Source organism: Sorex fumeus, unplaced genomic scaffold, assembly GCF_029834395.1.
Source record: "Sorex fumeus unplaced genomic scaffold, SorFum_2.1 ptg000003l, whole genome shotgun sequence".
NCBI classification, from domain to species: Eukaryota; Metazoa; Chordata; class Mammalia; order Eulipotyphla; family Soricidae; genus Sorex; species Sorex fumeus.
Genome location: NW_026606060.1, coordinates 1,512,250 through 1,535,812, shown reverse-complemented (window position 1 = coordinate 1,535,812; position 23,563 = coordinate 1,512,250). Strand labels below are relative to the sequence as shown.

Genomic DNA, 23,563 nt, shown 5'->3' with positions numbered 1-23,563 from the left:
GAGAATTGTAGCTCAGGCACACTTTTTCAAATATTTATGATGGCTAACATCTCTAGATGTGACAATGAAACTTTATAGCTGCTTTCAACATTATAACTTGTGCTTAGAAATTATGGTAGAAAAATAACAAAAACTGATATTTAACTAAAAAGAGGAAGAACTGAAAGTTAGACAGAAAGACTAAAATGCCTTCAATTAGGTTAGTCTGTCTGCTTTTAGAAGCATTTCCATCTTCTTATAAAAGCAGTTAGATATAGCCTATTTTAATAGACAAGATAGAATAAGATTTGACTATAATCCTAGATAATTTTCATATATAATACTCTCTTATCTCTTTTTCCTTCTTTTAAATTTGATTGTGATTGTTAGAAAAAGCAATTTTACTGTAAGGACACTTTGACTTTATAATGCTTTCATTCAAGATTTAATGTGAGATGAAAGTTTTTCTTTTACGAAATAACTAAATATCTTGAAGGACTGAGATCAAGCCATCGATTTCAGACTAAGGAATAATTAGATACACAGGAGAGATAATGCAGTGGATAAAGTGCTAGACTTTCATGCAGCTGATCTGGGTTCAATTCCCCACACAGCATGAGTTCCTGAGTACAGAGTCAGGAGAAGGCCCCGAGCACTGCCAGGGCTTCAACCCAACTTTCGTGTCCTAAATAAATAAAATTACATTTTAAAAAAAGTAGAGGGCCCGGGGCTGGAGTTTTAGCATAGCAGGTAGGGTGTTTTCCTTGCACATAGCCGACCTGAGTTTGATTCCCATATCCCATATGGTCCCCTGAGCACCACCAGGAGTAATTCCTGAGTGCATGGGCCAGGAGTAACCCCTGTGCATCACCAGGTGTGACCCAAAAAGAAAAAAAAATAGAAGACAGCATTGACTCCAAAGATATGCATGTCTATGTGTATGATCTTCCAATAATTTACTAATCTTCACATCATTTATTCATTCACAATAATTTATAAGACCTTTGATTAATAAGGAAGGAGTCAAAGAAGAATTAAACAATGTGTTTTGCTGACAATATAAAGGGTGAATAGGCAACCTAATTCCTCTGGCATTTGAAGATGTTATCAGTATTTTTATGAATCACTCAATGTTTTACATGTTTTTAATATTTTAAACTATATTCAAGTTGTATTACTTGTGTCTGATTTAGAATTCAATAGATAAGAGACATTGAATAAATCCTTGGGGAATGAATCAGAAATTATTCTAGTCACTAAAACAGAGTACAGTTGATAGGTAAAATAGGCCCAACACTCAAGTCACTTTCTTGTACAGGGCAAAATAAAAGGAGGCCATTTAAAATATAAATTATATCACAATAAAACAGGAAGCAAACATGCACCTCATAATTGCACAAAAATATTCCCAAGGAGACTAGAGTGATATACAGCAGGGACATTCTTTATATGTACGCAACCAACCTAGGTTCAATCCTTTGCATCCCATATGATCCTCCAGTATCGCCAAGAGCAGTTCCTGAGTATAGAGCCAGTAGTAAGTCCTGAACACTGCCAGGCATGACCCCAAAACAAAAGCAATATTTTCAAAAGTGGAGGATCATCTAAATCTAATTATTCATGACTTTTTGACATTTAATCCATTAGTTGATTGAAAAAAATATCAATTAAGTCATGAAGTTGAAGCCTGTTCATGATAATTCCTTTGGAAAATGTACCCATTAGAATGGATGTTTTCAATTAATAAATACTCTTTCATTTTTTGCAGCTAAGAAATATTCCTGTTGTTTACCTCACTTGTTTGCATTTCATTCCTATCCTTTCCTACTTCATTTTTCAGTGTCTTAAATAACTGTTGAACTATCTCAAGAGGAAAGACCTGCTCCCATAGAAGGAAAAGTCAAAACTGAACAAGTACATACTGAATTAATATACCCTACCACTACACTCCCACCTGTAAAGTTATAAGCCTCAGTTATATATTCTCATCCAGTATTAGTGCGAATAAAAACCTGGAAACATCTCTGTGAATAAGGATCTGTAAGTAAAGAGATAACCTTTTGCTCAGCTGACACCAAGAAGGAGCTCTGCATCTTCTGAGATGGTTTGAAATACCAGAATCCCTGACACCCAGCTTCTAATCCTTAAATTTAAATGACCAAACCGCTCATATTCTATGAGGACAACCTGTCACATATCCATGCTTATGGGGGTAACTGGAAGCTGTCACAAGTTCTCAAGGATGAATCTTAAGAGATGTAGATTGGGACTGGTGAAACTGAGATAAAAACAACCAACTAAACTCTCCTGCTTTAAGCTCCATGTAAAACTACAGCCATGTGTGTGACAAATAAAGGCATCTCTTAGGAGAAGGAAGCTCTCTGGGTGCTGAGCACGGAAGGAGAAAAACTCTCAGAGCCAAACAGACTGGGATAAAATCCCAGCACTGCCACTTAGTTTTGTGACTCTGGGAACACTTTCTGACTTTACTAGAAGACGTCCAATGTTAAAAAAAAGTTATTAACACACCAATTTCTCAGGGTTATTATGACTATTACATTCTTTAGGGCTAGAGAGACAAAGTCTGGCAGTGTCTGCCACTTAAAAGATGTTTTGAGGCTATTTATTATGTAGACCAGCTGGGTTTATACACATTTTAACTTTGGTATGTGTCCCTGCAATGAGGAAAGTTAAATTTATCCCAAGCATTGTTCTCCTCAGTTCTTTAGATACAGACATCTCCTTCACAAATAAGTGTGATTTCTTTTTAAAATCACATATCCATGTTTAAACATGCTATACACAATGCACACTGCATCTGTTATATCACAACACTTGTAAAAATAACTTCAGAACCATTACAAAAGCATCAATATCTTGAAAACTGAAGTTTTGCATCTAGCTGCATGCGATAATACAGGACTCATCATCACACTTATCCCAATACTTGGAGACTTGCTCAGTTTCTGATTCTAATTTATTTGGGGTAAAGAGAGACTCTCCCTGAGCTCTCAGTCAGGTGAGATTGTAAAATCACTCTATCATTCATTCTCAGGCTCAAGAGTGGATCCCAGTTTCCTGGTCCCTTATCCCGCTGGCATTTACATTTTGTGTCTCGCCCGCACGGCAGAGCCTGGCAAGCTTCCCATGACGATTCGATATGCCAAACACAGTAACAACAAGTCTCACGATGGGGACGTTACTGGGTCCGCTCGAGCAAATTGATGAACAACGGGAGAACCGTGACCGTGACCCAGTTTCATGCCTGGCTAATGAGAGATTAAAAAAAATAGCAGCAAGAGTAACTTGCTAATTATTTTTTCCCTGTTTTATGGTCAAATCTAGCAGTGCTCAGGGATTTCTCCTGGCTCTGTGCTCAGGGAGGCTGAGCAACTGGAAGGCTTAAGGAACCATATGGGATACTGGGGATACAAGTCAGCTTGGCCACAAGCAAGGCAAGTGCCCTACCCACTGCTCTATCTCTGTGGCCCCATATCTGAATCTTCTTAAAAGTGATTTGCCTTTTGCAATACTGTCCAGTGTTTGACTGAATAGCTTAAGCAAGGTCAATGAGAAACGCTTGGGGTGACATCTGCCCACATCATTCAAGATTATTCAGCAGCACAGGAAAGGCTGTTATTGACTGAATAATCCACATGCAGATGCCAGGGAGAATTCGATAACTGTCTTCTAGTGAAGGCCTGGAGTTCCACAGGAAAATCCGGTTTTCACTAAAATTCATAAAGATAGGTCACCTGTCTTGACGAGAACCTTTGAGATGACAGTATGCTACTTTTGAAACAGGAAACTCAGCAGATGCAATTTTTTTGTCTTTGATACCCCTGGTTCTTTTCCTTGCTATGAGTATTAGCAGCAGTAATCCAAGAGTGACCTCAGATGTTAAAGACGATAGTTTCACTGCCCTGGAGAGCGTGCAGCCAGCAAGGCACTTGCATTTCCCACGTTTGACCTAGAATTACCCGGACCCACATATGGTCCCCTTGAGCCCCACGGGGAATGATCCCAGAGAAGAGAGCCGGGAGTAAGCCATGAAGCCTGCTGGCTATGGTACCAAAAGAATGACAAAAACAAAACTTAAGAAAAATTATGAGATGATACCATTTTCTGGCCCAAGGTTTCAAGCCATTCTTTTACTTTTAGTAGATACCCACTGCATAATTTCTTCCTATCACCGTCCACCTTTACTGACAGTCTTTCCCTTCCAATTCACTGTTTTGGATATGCTGGAAAGTTTAATCTCTGATGATTATGCTTCTCTATCTTGAGAACCAATGCACAGGTTATGAGGGAAAGAAGACTTAGGGGATATCAGGTAAGAAAGTGCATGTGACTTAGCACGTGGGCAAGGATGAGAGCTCAAAATATACAAGACGATAGCACAGCGGTAGGGCATTCGCCTTACAAGCGGCCAACATGGCCGACCCGAGTTCGATTCCTCCGCCCCTCTCGGAGAGCCCGGCAAGCTACCGAGAGTATTCGATATGCCAGACACAGTAACAACAAAGTCTCCAATGGAGACGTTACTGGGCCCGCTTGAGCAATTAATTTCCTCAAAACACAAACTTCCTCAAGAAGGGAGTATCATTATTTGTAAGTGAAGCACTCAGAGAATTTTTACTATAATTTACAAATAGGTTTTTTTTTTTTTATTTCATGAAGTCTAGCAAACTGTTCGGGCTCGGGACAGGTGACACCACTGTTCCAAATATCTTTTGTTTTGAATTATTCTTGAGAAACAGCCGATAAATAAATGATTCTGTGATGATTTTTTCTCTTTCCTTAAGCGTAGGAAATACATCTCTCATGTGACAAAGTACCCTCTCTGAGCCAGGAAGAAAGAAGACAATGGTTGTCACAAAGAATGCAGAATCTATTTAACTCACTAAATTAGTGTCCAAATCTAAAATTACTTTGCCTTTCATGTGTTCACTTACTACTTCTTTGTCTGAAAGAGAGAAAAGCAGCAAGCTTTGGTCATTTTTTTAAACCTATTGTGAAAATTCTAAGCATAAAACTGTATGTTGAACTCCTGTTAATCTGTCTTTCTTTTTACTTACAGTTCTTTTTCCCAGGTACATAAGAGAATAGGAAAAAAGTTTACCTCCCAATGAAATTTCAATGGAAATATCTGCTTAATCTTCATTTTTTTCTTTTTGGGTCACACCCAGTGATGCTCAGGGGTTACTCCTGGCTCTGCATTCAGAAATTACCCCTGGCGATGCTCAGGGGCCCACATCGGATGCTGGGAATCGAATCCACCCGTAAGGCAAATGCCTTACCCACAGTGCCATTGCTCCAGCCCCTAATCTCCATTTTTATGTCAGAAGAGAGACCACATCTCCCTTGATCTACCATAAGTTTGTGCTGGGAGAAAAATGAAGAAAGAGTTGTTGCAATGGAGGAGTTTGCTTTATCTTCTTTGGTCCATTACTACCTGAAAGACTTGGAGGTTTCTTGAGTTAAAGGGAAGAGTCAGGACATTCAGGTAGAACAAGATCCTAGCATGGAGGAGGATCTATTTATTTAGGATGGGTGATTGCCCTCAATCTACCCTGAGTGACAGAGACATGTTCTCCATGAAGACACTTTTTTTTCTTTCTTTGGACAAGTTTTCCAGTTGACAGGCTAAGGGCAGCTAGTACTAGTTATGAGAACTTGTGCCACCACTTCCTAAAGAGTGGTTGTCTGGGCAGGCGATGGTGTAGGACTCACATTTAAATCTGAAATTTAGAATGTAGGTGATGTCTATTGTTGATTTGTTTTGTTTGGGAGTGTGTGAAAGGCAACTGCTTTAGCTCTTGTCATACCTCTCTGGCCCCGTAGATTATATCTTTAATGTTCCTTGTGAAATGAGAAAGATACACTACTCAATTTTGCAATGTATTTGTGAGAACTAAGAAAATCACGATTGCTCCATATGCATAATAAATACTAAACCTTAGCTATTCTCACCATCATTACATCATGCACATATGTTACCTATGGCCTGCCAGGAGGTATCATGTTTGTCACTGAAGTGGAAACCACCCCCACCCACCGCCTGCAGTATTTTAATAACCACAACAGGTAGATGATTCCACATTTTCTCTTACTTAGAATATTTTGAAGTAGAAGAAAGGGAAAGAAGCCAGACATTACATGAAGAATGCAAATGTGCTTTCCCCTGAAAGTTCTATTTTGCTTTTCAACATTTAAACTCTCCTTTATTTTAAAGCATGCTAGCAACCATTCCAAAGCATTTTCAAGTTGGAAAGCCCTCTTTTTTGTTTCACAATAAGCTAACTGCAGGTGCAAACTCAAGGGAGAAAGACCTTGGAAATTTTAAGTATGTTGCCATGGCAATGGTTTGCAAGACTGTGTGAGTTTCATCTTAGCTTTCAAGCATTCATCCGAGTTTACATGTGGAGGTTCAGATCACTAGATACACAATGTTTGCCATTCATTATGTCTTAAAAGTTTTAAAAATAATTGTCTCTGTTCCCTAGAGAAACTAGAAATAACAAAACAACTTATTTATCTTCCATTTATCTATCTACCCTTTTTCCATGTATGCAAATGTGAAGATAGATCACTGTTATCTGTTCTGAGCTGTCTATTCCCTCCAGTCTGCTTGCTTTGAAGAGATACACACACACACAAGGCCCTCCCGTTGATCATCGATTTGCTCGAGCGGGCCCAGTAACATCTCCATTGGAGACTTTGTTGTTACTGTGTTTGGCATATCGAATACATCACGGGGAGCTTGCCAGGCTCTGCCCTGCGGGCGAGATACTCTAGGTAGCTTGCCGGGCTCTCCGAGAGGGGCGGAGGAATCAAACTCGGGTTGGCCATGTTGGCTGCGTGCAAGGCAAACGCCCTACCGCTGTGCTATCGCTCCAGCTCACATATGGATGTACATATAATTATATTCTGTGGATTCATTGATAATCATTTTCGCAACTATGGCAAACACAGAGTTTCACTCCCACCCATAAAAATTATAGAGGCACTTTTGTTGATGTTACTGATCCACATCAGGTCTTTAAATGGCTAGAATAAAACATTTTAATCTTTTCTACATCATGGGATGCTACCCTTTAAAAGTTATTCATAAATGAAGTTTAAATAGAGGCTGCCTAAATAATAGTCACACTTTTTGAAGAATATGTCCATTTCAAAGGTGAAAAATATGAAACTCAATAGAAAATGTCTAGGTGCCAGAGCAATACTACAGAGGGTATGATGTGTTCCTTGAAGGCAGTGAACTCAGGTTAGCCTTCTTGAGTTTGGATTTCCCCCATACACGGATCACTTAGAACATTAAAATAAAAAATTTTCAAACTATTTTTTATAGGAAACATAGTTATTTTATGGAGGGTGACAAACTTGTCAGTGCTCAGGGCTTCCTCTTGGCTCTGTTCTCTGAGATCACTCCTGAAATGACTTGGGGGTGAGGTTCTGAGGATAAATCCCGGGCTGGGAATGTTTGCGGCAAGCGGTCTATCTCTGGACTATCTCTGTACACGTCTGGTAGCAATGCACTGTAGCACTGTCCTCCTGTTGTTCATCGATTTGCTCTAGTGGGCACCAGTCACGTCTCCGTTGAGAGACTTGTTGTTACTGTTTTGGCATATCAAATATGTCACGAGTATCTTGCCAGGCTTTGCCGTGTGGCCAGGATACTCTCAGTAGCTTGCCGGGCTCTCGAGAGGGACAGAGGAATTGATCTTGGGTCGGCCATGTGCAAGGCAAAGGCCCTACCCGCTGTGCTATCGCTCCAGCCCAACAACAACAAAAACCAAAATGCAAAGGGCTGAAAGAGAACTTGCAGAAAAGCACTGGGGCACAGGCTCTACATGGAACCCTGTGTGCCTCAGCACTGCCAGGTATGTCCAAAAAGAAAAAAATCACAGGAAAAAATAATGAACCTATAAATAGAATCCATGAAATACCTACACATCTGGTATGTCAAATAATTATTAACTTTTTTCCAATTCCAAAGCTTCCCCACCGAAAATTAGTACCATATAACTTCTTTACTTTTTTTGCTTCTCAAATATATTTTTATATTCTATTATTTGAAAAACCTTATTTACTGAGACCCTGTAATTTACAAAATAATTAATAATGGTTTCTCATGCACATAATTTCAAACAGCACCCATCATCAGTTCATCAAAACCCCCTCACCAAAGGCCCCTAGCACCCCTCCCTTATAACTGCACCCCACCCCACCCTCAGCTCTAGCATGTGGATCAATTCTCCTGTCTTGTTGCCTTCCACCCTTTGTTGTTATCTTTTTGTGAATCTTTACTTCCCACATCTGAGATAATTTGTGTCTTTCCCTTTCTTTCTGACTGTAAGGTGATGCTTTGTAAACATTCATGGACCAGCAAGGAATTGACTTACTTAGAACATAGTGTAATATTCAGTTTTCCTGATATTCAGCTTTTCTAGTTCTTGCTGCAAATCATAGTAAAAATGCCCAATGTCCAAACGAGGCTACAGGAAACCCACTAGCTCCAGCATTTGGTTCCCTACAAGGACCTCAAATAAAAGAGCTATTAGCAGTGTCAGAGGGGCAGCCAAGGGCAAAGGCAGCTAACCCTGCATCAGTTGCTAACACCACAAGTTCTTCCAAACATCCTAAAGTGCAGCTGTGAAAGCCTAGGGGAGCTCTGGGGAGATGCTGGGGGTCACTGAGAACTCTGGTGGCTCAGATAATCCCTAGAACCCCAAGGTCCAAGCAGCATAGCATCCTCAAACCCTTGCATAAACCTCCCTCCAGGTGAGGTGAACACTGTGAACACTGTGTTAGGGGCCCACTGGCCACAGCCTTAGAGGCTCATAAAAGAAGAGTAAAACAAGACCGTTACTATCTAACAAAGGCTGAGACTTATTTAAAATTCACTCTGATGCTTTAACTATGATCCCTCTTTCAAAACACACACACTCTCTTTCTCTTGTGTCTACCTCTCTGACTCCAACACCCTATGTGTCCTGATGTAACACACTGTTGAGTGACTTTAAAACTGTAGTCGCTCCCCCTCCTCCCATTCTGAAAAACCTATAACAATGCAGGAATTCAACAAATGAGAAGACAATAATTAACTATGCATAACAAGTGGATATAAAAGAGAAAAACAACCCAGAAAACACACAAGAATCAGAAATTTCAAGTTCTAAGGAGAATCTACGTAGATTTAGTTTACACAAACATAGATTAGGACTCTTAAAAATGTTCACTGTAATTTCTATGGAAATAGGGCAAAACAGCTAATGGCTCTTATATCTCTAGTCTCATTGATATTGATATTGATGTAGTAGGAAAAAGCCAGTTTTCAAATAATTTTGATTCTATACTTCTATAACAAGATTCATTCTCAAAGCTAAGCAGCACTACAGATTATTCCAAGGATATACGTAACAGTTGAGTGGGTCAAATTCCCTGCTGTGTCAAATGCAGCTCCCAACCCTCGCAAACTTTGCTGCAACAATTTTATACAAGATTAGTTGATGAGCATTGACACAGTCATGGTCACGGTCCTCCCTTTATTCATCGATTTGCTTGAGCGGACCCAGTAACATCTCCATCCTGAGACTTGTTGTTACTGTGTTTGGCGTATTGAATATGTCTCGGGTAGCTTGCCATGCTTTGCCATGAGGATGAGATACTATCGGTAGCTTGCCGGGCTCTCCGAGAGGGGAGGAGGAATCAAACCTGGCTTGGCTGAGCCGGCTGCGCACAAGGCAAACGCCCTACTGCTGTGCTATTGCTCCAGCCCAAGCATTGGAAACAAGCTGGAAAACTAAAACAACTCTTTAAACACCTATATTTGGATATTTGTGTAAAAGGCAACCCTTTTCAAGTCTTTTGGTAGAATTATCAATTATATACTTTATAGGTAGATCTCTAGAGGTTTTATTGGAATATAAAAAGTAAGTGAAGTCCATATGTGACAAATCCACTGCAAATATCATACTCATTGGTAATATACTCTAATTTTTTCCAGGTATAAGGACAAAGATATCCACTCTTTGTACTGTTATCTGATGTAATGTTTCATTTTCCATTAGAATATATGATCTGAAGGACTACACCAAAAAACAATTAGAAGAATAAAACAGCACAGTAGAGTGGCAGCCTATAAAGTACATTTATAAATAACTGTTGCATTTCTATTTGCAAGCAATTAACTATAAGATAAATAAATTTCAAAAGTAATTCCATTTACAAATACCCCAAGAAAGCATTAAGTATGTAATAAAATCAAGCTCATCAAAACAGGTAAAAGACATGCATATTAAACACAGTAAATCATTACTCAATATGCAAATAAAACTTAAATCAACAAAAGTAGAGTCAGGAATTTATTGAAAACAAATCTCCAATAGTTATATCCTATCACTGTCACTGTCCTCCCGTTGTTCATCGATTTTGTTGAGTGGGTCAAGTAACATCTCCATTGGAGATTTTGTTGTTACTGTGTTTGGCATATCAATTACGTCATGGGTAGCTTGCCAGGTTTGCCGTGGGGGTGAGATACTCTCGGTAGCTTGCTGGGTTCTCCGAGAGGGGCGAAGGAATTGAACTCGGGTGGGCCATGTTGGCTTTGTGCAAGGCAAACACCCTACCCGCTGTGCTATCGCTCTAGCCCTGTTATATCCTATAGACATTATATAATCTCATACAATATCTATTCTTACAACAAGCGCTCTTGGACCTGAAAGATAGGACAGTGAGTAAGGTGCTTGCCTTGCACATGGCCAACCTGTGTTAGATCCCCAGCATCACTATGATTTCCAGAGCATTGCCAGAAGTGAATCCCCAGAATAAAATCTGGAGTAACCCTGAGCACTTCCAGTACGGCCCACCTCCTCCCCCCAACTAAAAATAAAAAAAAAATGCTTACTTAAGTCGTAAAACTATAAAATCCTATGCATCCTCTTACCTAACAATTAAGCTGTGCTCCATAAATTTCATTTTAATGTCACTAAAGTCAATGGATTCTCCTGCTAACCCTATGGCCTACCATTCATGGGTGGGGGTCCAGAGATAGCTCAGAAGTAGAGTACTTACCTTCTACAAGTGAGGACAATAAAAACCACATATTTGATCTGTTTCAGATCCTTGTGCTACAGCAAAGCATGCACTCAAGCACATGTCAACCTAGGGGGTGAACAAACACAGCTAATGTGGATAATCCCTGGGGGCACTGCCAGTATGTGATACTCATCCCCCAGCCCCAAATCATTGCTGAAACAACTACAACACAGAGAAGGGAAAGGGGAAATTATGTCTAATGGTATAATTTTACAGCTCTATGTTAGTTTCTAGATAGGATTTTGATTTTTCAGAGGCAGAAATGAGTAAAATAAAACTGTAAATGCCACCAACAGAGTTCTGGGGGCAAAAAGAAGGGAGGGAGGACAAAGTAAACAGTAAATAAAAAGGAAAGAGAAAGAACCAAAGAGAGGAAAAAAGAAAATAAAGGGATTTATCTTTGTGTATTGAGATAGTAGCATGGTGTCTCAATCCATTTTATAAATGAGACCCAAGATAGAGATACTTCAAACCTAGGAATGTAAGGATATAAGGTTTATGTCTTGTACAGTGAAACATGAGGATTTTGAACTCTTGGTCCCAAAATTCTGAAAGGGTTTTAAGAAAAAATGTTATAAAACGAGCAATTAAAATAAAAAAAAAAAAACAGCTCTTTTCTAAATGCCACTCAACCAAACTATGTCTGTCTTAGGTTTAATCCCCTTTTGGAAGCAAAGTTCTCATTCTCTTATCCATCAAAACGTAAGAGAAGGAAAAGCTTCATGAAGATTTTCCTCTTCTTGAATATCTTTATCAGACAATGTACAGAAAAAAATAGACACTACTGCTTAGATAATTCAACTAAAAATAGAGAAGGCATGATAACAGCCTTTAAAAACTCATTTGTACTTTATCCAGAGATAATTTCTCCCTTACAGTAAATTTTAAAATGTTGAGAAGAATTGTTTCCATTAAAAGAGTAAAAACTGAATAAGTAATTAGCCAAGAAAGACCCTAGGGGTGTAAATAATTTCCATGTTTCAGATCTGCAGAATGCAGATTTTTTAATATATAGTTCAAACTGACCAAGAAGTGTATGGAAGCTTCTCGCACTATCCTTCATCTCTCCAAAGTGCCATAGTCCTAGTGTGCTCTAAAGTTTGCAGGAGAATGCTCAAAATTTGAAGTGCTTCATATTCACTCCACGTGAAATGTCACCCATTGCTGTAAGATTGTATTAAAAGCTAAACCTTCTACATCTACACAATGGAATAGTACATGGCCAGCAGGAAAAATGAAGCCATGAAATTCACTTACAAATGGATGGGCATGAAGAGCAACATGCTGAGTGGAATGACTGAAAAGGAGAGACACAGGCATAGAATGATGACATTCATTTGTGGGATATGAAAAAACATAGCATGAGACTGTTACCCATGACTGGAAACTGCCATAAATCAGGGGGATGGGCACTTATGATAGAGAAAGGACCACTATGACAAGGATAGTTGGAAATGATAGTTGGGAAAAACATGATCATCTTTTAGTACCTGTATGGCAAACTAAAAAGAGACAGAGGGAGAGAGGGAGGCGGGGAAGAGGGGAGAGAGAGAAGAGAGAGGTATGAAAAGCGCCTGCCACCAGTAGAAGCGAACATGGGGGTGGAGGCGCAAAAACTGGGGAGGTTGTGGTTGTGAAAAGTAGAAAGGATGGAATGTTGGGGTATTATATGACTGAAACCCAATCATGATCAACTTTGTAGTTCTGTATCTTATGGTGATTCAATTAAAAATAAATTTTTAAAAAAAGAAATCATTATCAAAAAAAAGAATAAAGCTAATCCTTCTAAACAGATCAACTTGTACTCCAAAAGGCTGATTTTTATAACAAATAGTGAATCCTGGTTGGGCATAGATGGTGTGGGTCTGGACACTAACCATTAATAGAAAAAAAACATGTAAATAACTATATCTATACATTAAGAATTTGGGTATTATTAAAGTCCAAGTTTGAATTGCATTTCCCCGTATCTAGGGAAATTTCCTGTGATGATTATTTTCAACTACTATAGACTTTTGCAAGCCATTTTTATCAATACATTGCAAATGTCCATAGAAAGATCCTGTCCTATGATCTTCTGTTCCAAAATACAGACCCTCCTCCTTTTCAGATTTAAAAGGAAATCTTTACAAAAATTTGTTCCATGCAGATCTCAGCTGACATTTGTTACACTCATTTTTTTCATAATTCTTTATCTATGATGAAAGTTTACTCAAGATCTGTTGATACCTTTTCCTCACTTTACCTTCCCATTTCCTTTAGAAATCACAGGGCACCAGAAGCCATCAGAAGAACGTATGACTGTCAGGGATGACAGACTTTTAGACCAGAATGTGCAACACTTCATGAAATATGTATTGATATAAATCTTAAACATATACATTGTGGGTGCAGCATACACGTGGGTCATTATTGAGCAGATTGAGCTCAAGATTTTACACCACAGGGTTCTTATTAGGAATACCAGAGAAGAAATCAGGGCTTTTTGACACAGGGTAATAAATATTTTCAATCTCAATGAATAATTTAGCTCACTTGGCTTTCATTGTATGAAAAACAAATTTGAAGTATTTCTCAGATCTCTTACCAAAGGTAGAGGTTTTAGAATACATGGAGAAAAGCAAGCAGTATGGGGCACCTTTTCTTTATTTTCATAGAATTTGCTTGCATTTTGGAAGTGCCCTGTGCAAAATGTTGCCTTCTTTGCCAAGATGGCATTGAAATGAAAGGATGGTGCTTTTTCCTCTGGCATTTCCATTTATGCTTTAGGTTGCTAATTCTCTGAAATCCATCACCTTTTCTCATAGAATGCTAATGAATCTCTGCGTTCATCATGATGGAAATGGAAAAGAGCTTTCCCTCTCATTAATGCTAGCCATGGCTGGATTAGTCTTCAACTATTTCCAAAATGAAAATTTCATAAGAAAATTCTGATGCAAAATTATTTCAAAATTCAGGGGAAACAATGGAACAAAATGGAAGTGGTTTAGTTTTAAAACACTTTGCAAAACTTTCTTATAAAATAAATTTGCTCACATCACAAATCTTAAAGTATTGGAGGGGATAGAGAGATTGTAAGAGTGTAGGGCGCTTTCTTTTCATGCAGCCAACTCAGGTTGGATCTCTGGCATCCCACATGGTTCCCTGAGCCCCCCAGGAATAATTCCTGAGCACAGAGCTAGAAGTAACCCCTGAGCACAGTCAGCTGTGAACCAAAAAATATAAATAAACTGTTAGAGCTGTGAACCCCTCGTTTGACAAATTGGGAAATAAAGTAACAGAAAATTAAGGAGTCAGTTGTCCTCAAAGATATATATATATATATATATATATATATATATATATAATAGTAGCAAAAATATGTCAATTGGAAAATGTTCTAAAATGAAATAATTACAAAAATTATTCTGGCCATACTGGGACATGTCAGAGTTGTGATGAATTGTGAATATTAGTTAGGTCTCGACTGGAAAAGAGTGTGCGAGGTTAAGGATGGTGTAAATTTTCCAAGGAAAGAGAAAATAGAAAAAAGTAACTGAATCACACTTGATTCTGAAATGAAGTTCATGCACAGAACTTTCCTGTTCATTGCTTTGCTTTCTGAAACATCAAACTGAATGAGTCTGAGTGGGAACTCTGATTAGCCCACTGAGAAAAATTCTTCAGATAATTAGTGGGCATTCAATCAGGTGATGGTACATTTTTCCAAAAACACTACTGAAACTTACATCATTGACACAAAAGCTCTAAAATGAAATCATTTCTCAAGTGGTATATAGAATATCAATTTCTTAGCATTGACTAATGAACAATTTCACAAGATGTACTATTAACAGTAACTGCATAAAGGCTGAATTCTATGTTTATCCTTCATGTATCTAAATAATTAATGAAAATACTCATTACAATTGAACAATGCAGATAGCACATTATATCTACTCAAATTTATCTATACTACAAGATAAATGTGAAGAACTGATGATTATACAATATCTTTCTTTAAAGAAACTATTCCTGGGTTGGAGAGATAGCATATTGGTAACTGCACTTGGCTCACATATAACCAGCCTGCTCTGCTCTCCAGCTCCACATATGGTCTGTCTAGCCAGTCAGCAGTGATCCCTGAGCACAGAGTAAGGAGTCAGTCTTGACCACAGCTGGATATGGCCCAAATAACAAGAACAAAAACATTACTTAAAAAATATTTCAATAACACAACCATAATAAGGAATCTATAAATCTCAGTAATATTTACACATATAAACCATGTAGCATCCATAACTTGGATTCTGTTATCATTGAAAATAACCTTATACTGTAGACTTTGAATAAGTCAAATATATACTTCTCTACTTCATTTCATTACTTTAAATATTCATCTCTTCCTGAAGTACTATAAAGAATGGAGGGTATACTGGAAAAGGTGGGCTAAAGTCAGCATCTATTTTGCTATTGAATCGATAACCTTCTATTTAAAAAGCATTAACCAATAGCAATTGAAATCTTGCTGGGTATGAAAAAAACAGCCTTTAATTGAGATCTTAAAAAATAATCAAGAACTACTCATATTTTACACCTATCATTTTTGTAAGTACTAATAAAATTTCATAAAATTTCCCATAAATATCCATTGTTTTTAATACTTATATCAATACAGATTAACATTATACTGCTAAACAATAATATTGACATTATAAGATAATATGATTAGAAAAGCAATTGGAAAACTATGTGAACATATAAAGTGTGAATTATTTTGATTTATGTGATCACTAAAATTGAAATAATTTAGCTTAAAGTCAGATCTTTTTTGTGCCCCGTACATATCCACCTGCATTCTGCTTTCTTTTTTGGTATTCAGCCCTCAAACAGAAATTAATTCAGAGACAGGGAAGGAGGAGGTGGATGAGATGTGACATAAGGATAAGGTTTTGAGCATTTTGATGACATCAAAATCAAACTGCTGTTAACACTGTTGTGATCATGTTACCTAAACCACAACTATTTTTTTCTTAAATCAAAGATTGAGACTAACAGAAAAGAGAATCAGACACACTGGAAATTATTGATGGACTAACTTAAAAACATGCTCAAACTATATATTTTAGTAAACCAAGACAGTTGTATTTTCTTCAAAGTGTCTAGTTTCTGGGAAAATGACTAAATATTTCCAATCATCCAACAGTAAAAAGGAACCAAGTTATATTTTTGAAAGAAAACATTTGGCAGCAATGGCTAATTTTAATAAGTCTAAAGAATAAATACAAATATAATATGTAAGTGACTTAAAAAGTTGTACCATTTTGCATTACTTTAATATGCATGCAATATAAAAACTAGCTTTTAAATAATCAATGTTTTCCTGAGAACAGTTAAACAGAAAATGACTACTTTGATTTGGGGACAGACTTGGAACCTTGATTCATACATAGTCAAACACCTTTACTCTAATAATACTTTTAAATACCAGTACTGGTATTTGGGGGTTATACAGCCTAAATGGAGTGATAGCACAGCGGGCAGGGCAGTTGCCTTGCATGCAGCCAACATGGCTGACCAGGGTTCGATTCCTCCGCCCCTCTCGGAGAGCCTGGCAAGCTACTCAGAGTATCTCGCCCGCACGGCAAAGCCTGACAAGCTCCCCATGACATATTCGATATGCCAAACACAGTAACAAGTCTCACAATGTTACTGGGCCCGCTCGAGCAAAATCAATGAACAACAGGAGGACAGTGACAGTGACAGCCTAAATGATTTGAATTACCAGTAAGTTTTTACCAGATAATGAGGACAGTTCAAACAAACACAGAAATTTCTCACAATTAAATGTGCCCATCTCTTGAATTCATCATGAACTCCCACTCTCAAAATTACCATGAGGTGAAGAGCATATTCTTAGAAAATATGTGTACATTAACTGACACTTAGATAAAAAGTGCAGCCTTCAAACTAAGGTGAAAAGTTGAGAAGTAAATGGAAATATGTAGTGCTAATGACACATAATTTATGATACAAAAATAGAAAATTAATGCTTTCTTATGATTATTCAGTTTGTACTCATACTGTTCTAATTCACCAAAAGACCTTAAAGCTATCCTTGAATTTATCATTGTGACTCTTCACAATCACATAGGTACTAGAAACTGCCTATCTATTCAATAATATTGTGTAAGGCTACTTTGCATCTGTGCCAGAGAAGAGGGAAGGGCAGTTACAAGAGATTTCAATATCAATGGTCAATTAAATGTAAATAAGATCATAGAAAGTAATGTTTTTTCTGAGAAAATACAATGACAGTAATAGAAATTAAAGAATTGTAAATCCTAAATACATAAAAATGTATAAAGTATAACTTGGTCTCTTTATAGTAGGAGGAATGATAAATGAAGGTGAGAACTGAATGAGAAAAGAGACTTTGAGCTCTAAACATAATTTAGGGTAGTAATCCTGGACATCTTATTATGACATCTTATTATCTCATTCCTACTTTGGACAAACTGGCAGGCTACCAAATGTAGCCTGCCCACACGGCAGAGTCTGGCAAACTCCCCGTGGCGTACCCAATATGCCAAATACCAGTAACAATGATGGGTCTCATTCTCCTAAAGAGCCTTGAATATAATCTCAGGTCTAGGATGAAGGAGACGTTACTGGGGCCTGCTCGAGGCAATCGACGAATAACAGGATGATTTGTGATTTGTGAATCCACTACTATTCACCATAAGATTTCTGCCAGTGCTCCTAAAGTTAGAAAAGCCTTACTTTTGAAAAGGTGAAATCTTGTTTCAAGTGAGTAATTTTCTAAAAGCAAAGAATGTATAGCTTAGTTCTTGATTTTTTTTAACATAATATAGGTAGCAAAAAAGTTCTTAGCTATCCTTTTTCCACTTGAAAAATCACAAAATATAAGAAGGCTTTCCCTATAAATACCACCTACATAGAGTTAAATTGTTTGTATTTGTGGATTATAAATATGCAACCAGATATTTTGGGATGAGCCCATTTCAAATATTTAAGGAGCATATGGAAGGTACACAGTCTAACATCTCATAATAACTACCCCCAAAATCTTGATACACAGTTCCATGTCACTAATTAATTGTAGACACAAGCACTTCCATGGTTAATGTCTTTGTGAGAAATTTGCTTGGCAGTTGAGTTCAAGTGTGTGGAGAGCAGATATGTAATACTACTTGAAGGTTTTGTAGTTACATATCACTTTACCCCAAAACAAGAATGTGGCTTTTTTGCTTGTTAGGCAACCTTCATTGTAAAACTCTAATGTTCATTTAGTTATAAAGTACAATTATTCATTGCTAGATCACTTTATGTAATGAAATGAGTGCCGTCAATCATCTGTCTACAGGCTTTTTCTTTCTAAAGATATTAGTGGGAATTTGCCAAATAAGAAGGGGTTTACCACTTATTGAACACTCATTCATTTTTAGGAATGGGAAATGGAGGAAAAAGTCTGCAGAAGATATTCAAAAAATGACATAAACTTTCAATTTTGGGAAACAGCATAAATTATCTCAATAAATTCTTTTGATTTTCCTACTTGAGGTAAGGTAAAGATCTTTATTTTCTTACTCAGATAGTAACTTTCCACCAAGCCAAGTTTCAACAAGTTAGAAGAGATATGCAACATGACAAAACATTTATTTGTTTGGACGAAGTTTTCTTTCCATACACAAGGTCCACCAACTAAACTGTTAGCATTTTGACGTTGGTTCATACCGCCAGTGGTTCACACTTGAAAGTGGCTTAATTAACACAAATTTCAGCACCAATGTCAACTTGTTAAGTGAGGTGAGGGTGACCCATACATCAAAAACTGTACATTTATAGCTTTAGAAACTTTCTTTAAAAGCGCCAGAGATAGTCCAGGAGGTTACTGTGCATGTACTTGTTTTGCCCTTGGTTAATCATGGTTCATATCTTACCAAACACATAAGGTCCCTGAATACTACCAGGGGTTACTCCTGGGCACACAGATGGGAATACAAACTCTTTGGGTGTGGTCTAAAATATGCATATGAAAAATATTGTTTTTTATCATAATTTTTGGAATAATTCTGATTACTTGGCTTTAAGTTTGGATTCACCCAGAATTTAATTAAAATAAGGTATTTCAGAAGTAACTTGACTTTTATCTCTTATCATTGCTATAGCATTCTGGGAAAAGTCTGTACACAGTCCTTTGGAAACTTGGATAGCAAAAGTCAAGGATACCGAAAGATTAATTTATTTTCAAAAATTGAGCTATGCATTCATTGGTCATGTTGCTGGGCTTCAAGATGAAATAAAATCATTCTTAAGTGAGACATCAGAATTATTCTATAAAGCAGCATTTCTAACCCCGAATCAATTTGTAATAGAGCAAATATAATAGTATAAGATATTAATATTATCTATTATATTAGCCTAAGATAATAATAAAGTAATCCTGCTATTTTCAGAATTGAAAGCTTACTTAGGCAAACATTTATGTTCTATAGATGCTGGGACCGCTGAAAGTCTGATAAGTTTTAGTAGGAATTGGCACCTTTATATTCTGACACAGACAACTCAATCACACAATAGCAATTTTTAACTTTCTTCTATTTTTCAATAAAGCACAGAAAAAAAAAGCCACACACAACACATGAACAGTGCACCATTTGTAATTGGGAAGAGAAAAAAAATCAACTTCTACTTCTCTAACCTATAAAGCAGGGGCTACCCAATTGAATGAAAAATAGCTGTCACAACAGAGATGACATTCTGTCTCCTAATTAAAGAAAGACGCATCCGAAGTTCCCGGGGACGGGCCAGGCTTCTTGTAAGCACACAGCCCCTCCCAGGCCCATTCGATCTGCTTCCCCTGCTGTCCTCCATCTGCTCCACCCCCCTATTGTCTTCCCTCACTGCCTGGAGTGCCAACTCCATCTGGCCACACTCTCGCTTCTGCTCGCTCTAATTCCCGGGGGCCTAGGAAAGATTTGAATGCCAAGGCACTTCCCTCTTCCCAAGAATAAGGACCAGCTAGGAGAGCATCAAAAAATTCCCCAAAGAACTCACACACTCAGAAACAAACACATGATCACTCACGTACACAAATCACCGTGATTGAATCCATTCCTATATCCAAATCTTAAAAATACATTCAAATTCTGTCATCTTGCCTGCATTAAATAAAACAAAAATCTTAGCGTTTCGTTGCAATAATAAAAAAATTATAGCTCAAAAAATTTCGTCAAACATAAAAAGTCATAATTTTTTTTATAAATCCCAGACATGCATTTATTTCTTAGTAAGCAAAGTCAGTGTACAAATAAAAGTTACTGAAATCTTATCATCAGGAAATAATTCCATTAATCAGTTTAACCATTGATCACTAATACATTTTCTGCTGTACCGAGCACACATTTAATACAGACATGTCTTTACAAATTCTCAACGAAAACCCCATTCAGTCGCAAAAGCATGCACAGCTAGAAACTACACATATTTAGGAAAAATTATCTCCAAGTCATTAACAATAATTAGCAGCCTGGCAAGTATTGAAAGCCTTTACTCAAATGCACTCAATGCATACACACACACAGACACAGAATTTTGGTTGTTTTCTTTTGCCACGACATGCTAAGAAAACTCTGAAGCTCACGAAAAGCAGCAAAGAAAACTAGAAGCAACCATGCTCAGGGTTTCAGGACTTGAACATTTCTGAGACAATCTTTCTCCATCTCTAATTCAGCGTGCATCAATCTGCCATGCAATCTCCCGGTAGAAGTAGCCTCATATCAACCTCAGAATCAGTTCGTTCTATTTTTCGTTCTAATCTGCTCACACCCCTGGCATCTTAAAGCCTGCATGCTGCAGCTGTAAGCTGTGCTGAGCCCCGGCTGGGACAGAAGGAGCTACCTGCGAATTCTCACAGTGCCATCTCATGTCCATGTCTGTCTGGCTACCCTGCGTGCTTAGAGCTTTCGCTTAATTCTTAATGGAAATCCTAGGAAATTTAGTCCATCCTCTGAAATCAATACTGGTGACAGGAGAGCTCCCTGACTCAGTGGGAGCCCGAGATGATAGATTGCCTGCGCATCAGCCTGGCCTATCAGTGCCTCGCACACGGCCTGCGAGAAAAGCCACAGAAACGGCTCTGTCGGTCACGTGGCACGCAGGAGCCAATGGCTGGCGCGGTGCTGCAGGGAGCGCTGCGGCAGCTCCGGCTGCAGCCCGCGGGTCTGGGGCCGCCGCGCAGCCCGCTCTCCGTCCCCGAACTCGGGTGCCGATGCAGTGCACGGTGCTCCCAGGCTGGGATGGCAGAGAGGCACTGGGCTTCGGGTACCCGCCAGACTCACATAAAATTCCGTTTTCACGCGTGGGGGATTTTCTCTTAACTTTCTAACCCAGTCTGATTGCAGAGCAGAAGCTAAACTCTTTTTTTTTTTTTCCCCGCTGTCCCAACAGTTGCAATCTGGGGCTTCCCTTCAGATCATTATCCAGTTTTCAGCTAGTACTGGATTGGAAGCCTTCACCTGCAATTAGCAGACACCCCACCGCCCAGAACCCCCCTTAAATCTTTGCAAGTGTATGCTAATTTTGTTCCAGAGTAAATGAATGGCTTTTAACATTTTTTTTGGAAGCACGTTTATAATGATTATTTTATGGGATGATTTTGTAAAGACAATTATATAACATTGATAAGTACATCATTAAGCTCTTTTGCCAATTAAGACTGTTCCTCTTTAAAGACAGTTTAAGCCCCAAGAAGTATTCCATTTTATCGATCATCAAAAATAAAAATTAACAAGCATCAAAGGATACATCTTGTTTCCTAAAGTCTAAAGAATAAATGTCTTTCCAGAGATGTAAATTTGCACTTACTTTTTACTTTCCTTAGGAGTTAAAAATAATTATTTGGTAAGTAAAGGCTACACACCTGGAATGTGATATGGAAATACAACCCCAGATATATCTGTTTGCTTTGATCAGACTATAATTACAAACGTGTTATCCACTCATGCATTTTCCAAAGATTAATTTAACTCCTTTTTCTTTTCAGTTTAAAGTCACCTAATACATCTTTGAAAAGAATCTGAGATTATTCTAGTAGGTGAGCTAGTTACTGTGCTTTTACTAATAAGTGTCCCAACATAAGTAAATTTTCACCAAACGCTGAAATTTCAAAATTTATGTTGACTTGGGAAATATTTTTTAAACATGTGCTTGTAAAATTAGACCTCTCAAATTTTTCACTTTTTTTCTTATTACATTGTGTATTTTACCAGAAAATAAAAGATTTTTCAAATACTTAAATAAATATTGTGAGGTGCCCATTCTATTTAACTTATTCACTATAACAATCTTAAAGCACCGAGATTTTTAAAATAGATTAATGTTGAATGTTATGACCACAAAAGTTAACAATCATAAAATAACAATAACAACAGTCCTAATCACTGAAATATAATAGCCTCAAACCAGAAATCACACAACTAGTAATCAATAAGAAATTGATGTGATTAATAGTGGGATAGTCTCATAGACCAAACAGTTCGTAGCTATAAAATAGAAATTTGTAAGACCAAGTTTCAACTGGTAGTGTAAATGCTTAGTGTACGTGAGGAAATGTTATCTCTGGAAATGCAAGCCACCTTCAGTACAGCCACATGTGGCCCCCATACAAAGATAAAAATATAATGTGGTAAATTCCTATGTCCTTATATTAACAGATCTCTAAAATACAGTGTACTTTGAAAAAAATTAAAGGTACAAATCTTAAATTGCTTAAAGACAAGTACATAAACTACTTACAAACTATATTCTTGCATATATAGAAGACATTTACATCTAAACAGAGTTTCAGCTAGTAATAGTTAAACTTGAGGAGGTACACTCATTCAAAAGTGGGACTGTGGCATGGTTTAATTTGGTGACTTTTTTTTTATCAAGTTTGTATATTTTTTCCAATTTAAAGTTACTTAAAATCATGGCATTCCTTTAGGTTGAGAAAAACATGACTGGTAGATGTCTTGAGCAAAACTGCTGGGGGGAGAAAAAACAGAGAAAAGGAACCTCTGAATGGGAGCTGTGTATAGCAGGGGTGGGAAGGGGGATGGGGGCATATATATAGGTTCAGTAGCTGATGAGCTGCGTATCTCATGTCAAATCTGAGTTCTTTTATTTCTTAACGCAGACCAGAACTCAAGCTTACAAGTGTTAACAGCTTTACATTTTATAATGACTAATTCACTGATATTATCTTTGATTTCTAGAGACAGAAATGTGAAGGACTTGGAAAGTAAATGATTTGACTCATTATCCAAACTTGGGCAAATTAACCCCTCCAAACCTTAGTCTTCATAGCCAGAGGCAATTAGCAATAAGTGACAGATAAAATGAATCTTAATTTCGGATATTACTTACTGCTGTTCTATGGGCAAGATGATATGCATAAAATTGCATGATATGCACTTTTACCAATAAAGTAGAACTA

The 23,563-nt window shown here is 37.7% G+C and overlaps 1 protein-coding gene across 23 annotated transcripts in view; it reads right to left on the bottom strand.

Annotated features, from left to right (window-relative positions):
• The window catches only part of NRXN1 (neurexin 1), a 1,264,827-nt gene that overhangs the window by 45,409 nt on the left and 1,195,855 nt on the right, over positions 1–23,563 (bottom strand). For 2 of the 23 annotated variants that reach the window (XM_056118604.1, XM_056118612.1), the window contains exon 1: positions 20,986–21,139. The exons of the other annotated variants lie outside the window; for them this stretch is intronic. In XM_056118604.1, the coding sequence (XP_055974579.1) occupies positions 20,986–21,018 (33 nt within the window). In that variant the 5' untranslated portion in view covers positions 21,019–21,139. Of the gene's footprint in view, positions 1–20,985; positions 21,140–23,563 lie in introns of those variants that run through there. 23 annotated transcript variants of the gene reach the window in all.